At 68.2% G+C, this 1,946-nt stretch overlaps 1 protein-coding gene across 1 annotated transcript; it reads right to left on the bottom strand.

The window, feature by feature from the left end:
- Positions 1-234: 234 nt before the first annotated feature.
- LOC123256053 (apolipoprotein B-100-like) lies at positions 235-1,925 on the bottom strand (the record flags this gene model as incomplete). The annotated part of the gene is made up of 5 exons (XM_044684745.1): positions 1,720-1,925; positions 1,359-1,534; positions 1,071-1,258; positions 812-942; positions 235-617 (listed from the first exon to the last, which is right to left on the bottom strand). Coding segments are annotated over exons 3-5 (691 nt in total), but the record flags the coding sequence as incomplete, so codon positions are not given.
- Positions 1,926-1,946: the final 21 nt, after the last annotated feature.

The raw sequence follows: 1,946 nt of genomic DNA, 5'->3' as shown, positions 1-1,946 counted from the left end.
ATCGTCCGCCCCAAATGGGGCTGGTTCTCCCCCATCCAAAGAGGGGACGGCGACATTCTCCCAGAGAGCCCCCAGGCCCTTCCACAAGGCTCACGGTTCGGGCCTGCTTTCCCCTGGCCGCGGGGCGATGGCTCTCCCTCCTCGGGGTCCCGGGCCGGCCAGGAGACAGCCGGGGGGACCCGCCTCCCCCCACTGCAGGAGCAGCGCCGCCTCGCTGGGGGCCCTGGGGCTCACCTTGCAGGCTGTAGGAGAAGAGACTGAGGGCCGAGTCGGCTTTGACGTGATAGCGAGACTGCATGCTGACGTGCTCCGCCGAGGCGCTGGTGGTGTTTCCGCCTGTGTAGGAAGCTGACCAGTTGTAGAGGTTGCTGTAGATGTTGGTGGAGAAGTCGAGGACGCCCAGCAGGGGCACCCGCAGGGGGTAGGACTCGGGGACGCTCAGTGCGGGGAGCCTGAACTCCCTCTCGGGCCAGCGGAGTCCTATGGCCTGGAGGTCCAGGGCCGGGGTGCGAATCACACGGCTCAGCTGCAGCTGCTCCAGGGATTTCCCCCCAAAAGGCAGAGGAATGTCCACCTTCACGTGGTCCTTGTTCAGTGTGTATCGGAGCCGGCCATCGCTGTAAGGGACAGAGAAGGATGGGCCAGACCATGAGCTGGGCCTGGATGGGCCGTGGGCCTGGGGGGCGGCGACTCCACGCCCTGTCCTGGCCGCTCGCTGACCGCCCCCCCTCCCCCAGGGGCGGCTCCTTTTCTAAGCCTCAGTTTCCTCATCTGCAGAATGGGGAGAACCACCTCCTGCTTCCTCCTTTACCTTTTCAAGAACAGCTTGTCAGGGACCCGCAGCTCCGGCATTTCCCATTGGCGGAGGCCGTGGAGTGCCCTCTGCAGGCTCTGGCCGTAAGGGAGGCCCTGGGAGGCCCTCTGAGCCCAAGTGTCCATGGCCTGGAGGAGGAGGAAGACCAGCGTTCATGGGCAGCTGAGGTCCAGCGTGTGTGAGGCGAAGCCCCGGGGAGCCCCCTTGGCTCTGATCCGGAGCTGGCCTGGCGCCACCCCCTCCAGGAAGCCCTCACCTCCACTAGCTTGGAGCCCATGTGGCGGAAGCTCATGTCCGTGTGGGCCACCTTGCGCTCCAGCAGGTCCCAGGAGGCCCGGCGCAGGCTCTCTCTGTAGCCGGCCACGTCCAGGGGAAGGTGGGCCGCCAGCGTGCCGGTGTCCGTGATGGTGCCCGTGTTCCACTCCAGTTCCATCTTCTTGTCGTCTGCAAGGGCGGGCGGAGCTGGTGAGCCCCCTGCGCGCTCAGGAGGCAGGTGGCCCCCCCCCCCCATCCCCCCCAAGCCGCCGCCCCGCCCCCTCCCTACCGTAGCGCCAGGCCACCCGCTTGGACACGGTGGTGCCGTAGGCAGTGGCGGAGCTGTCCAGCCTCAGCAGGAACTCTCCGGGGGCCCAGCGCAGCAGGCCCTCCTTCCGGGCCTCGGCCTTCAGGAAGGGCACGGACAGCACGACGCCCAGGGAGCCCTCTTCCCTCCGGTCACATCTGCGGGGACCCGAGGTGGTCAGCGCCTGCCGGCGCGGAGGGAGACAGCGGGGAATCCTCCCGCGACCTGCCCCGCCCCTAACTAGACCCATTTTACAGCTGGGGAAACGGAGGCAAAGAGAGGCGTGCCCTGGGAGGCCGAGGCGCAGAGCTTGGGCTTGGGGGGGGGGGGAGTGCCGGGTCACCTGATGTGGCCCGTCAGGGTCAATTCCGTGGTTTTCCAGGCCTGGACGTCCAGCGTGAGGCTGTAGCGCGCCTGCTCGGGGTCGGACAGATCGCGGAGCCGCAGGCTGCTGCCCACGTCCACGCCCAGGGACGGCACCTGGAGGTCGCTGGTCAGCTCCCGCCGGCTCCGCTGGTACCGGAAGGTCAGCGTGGCCTCCTCGGCGGGCTTCGGGCCTGGAAGGGCAGC

This window comes from Gracilinanus agilis, unplaced genomic scaffold (genome assembly GCF_016433145.1).
Source record: "Gracilinanus agilis isolate LMUSP501 unplaced genomic scaffold, AgileGrace unplaced_scaffold55702, whole genome shotgun sequence".
NCBI classification, from domain to species: domain Eukaryota; kingdom Metazoa; phylum Chordata; class Mammalia; order Didelphimorphia; family Didelphidae; genus Gracilinanus; species Gracilinanus agilis.
The sequence above is the reverse complement of the archived record's forward strand: the minus strand, read 5'-3'. Positions and strand labels throughout refer to the sequence as shown.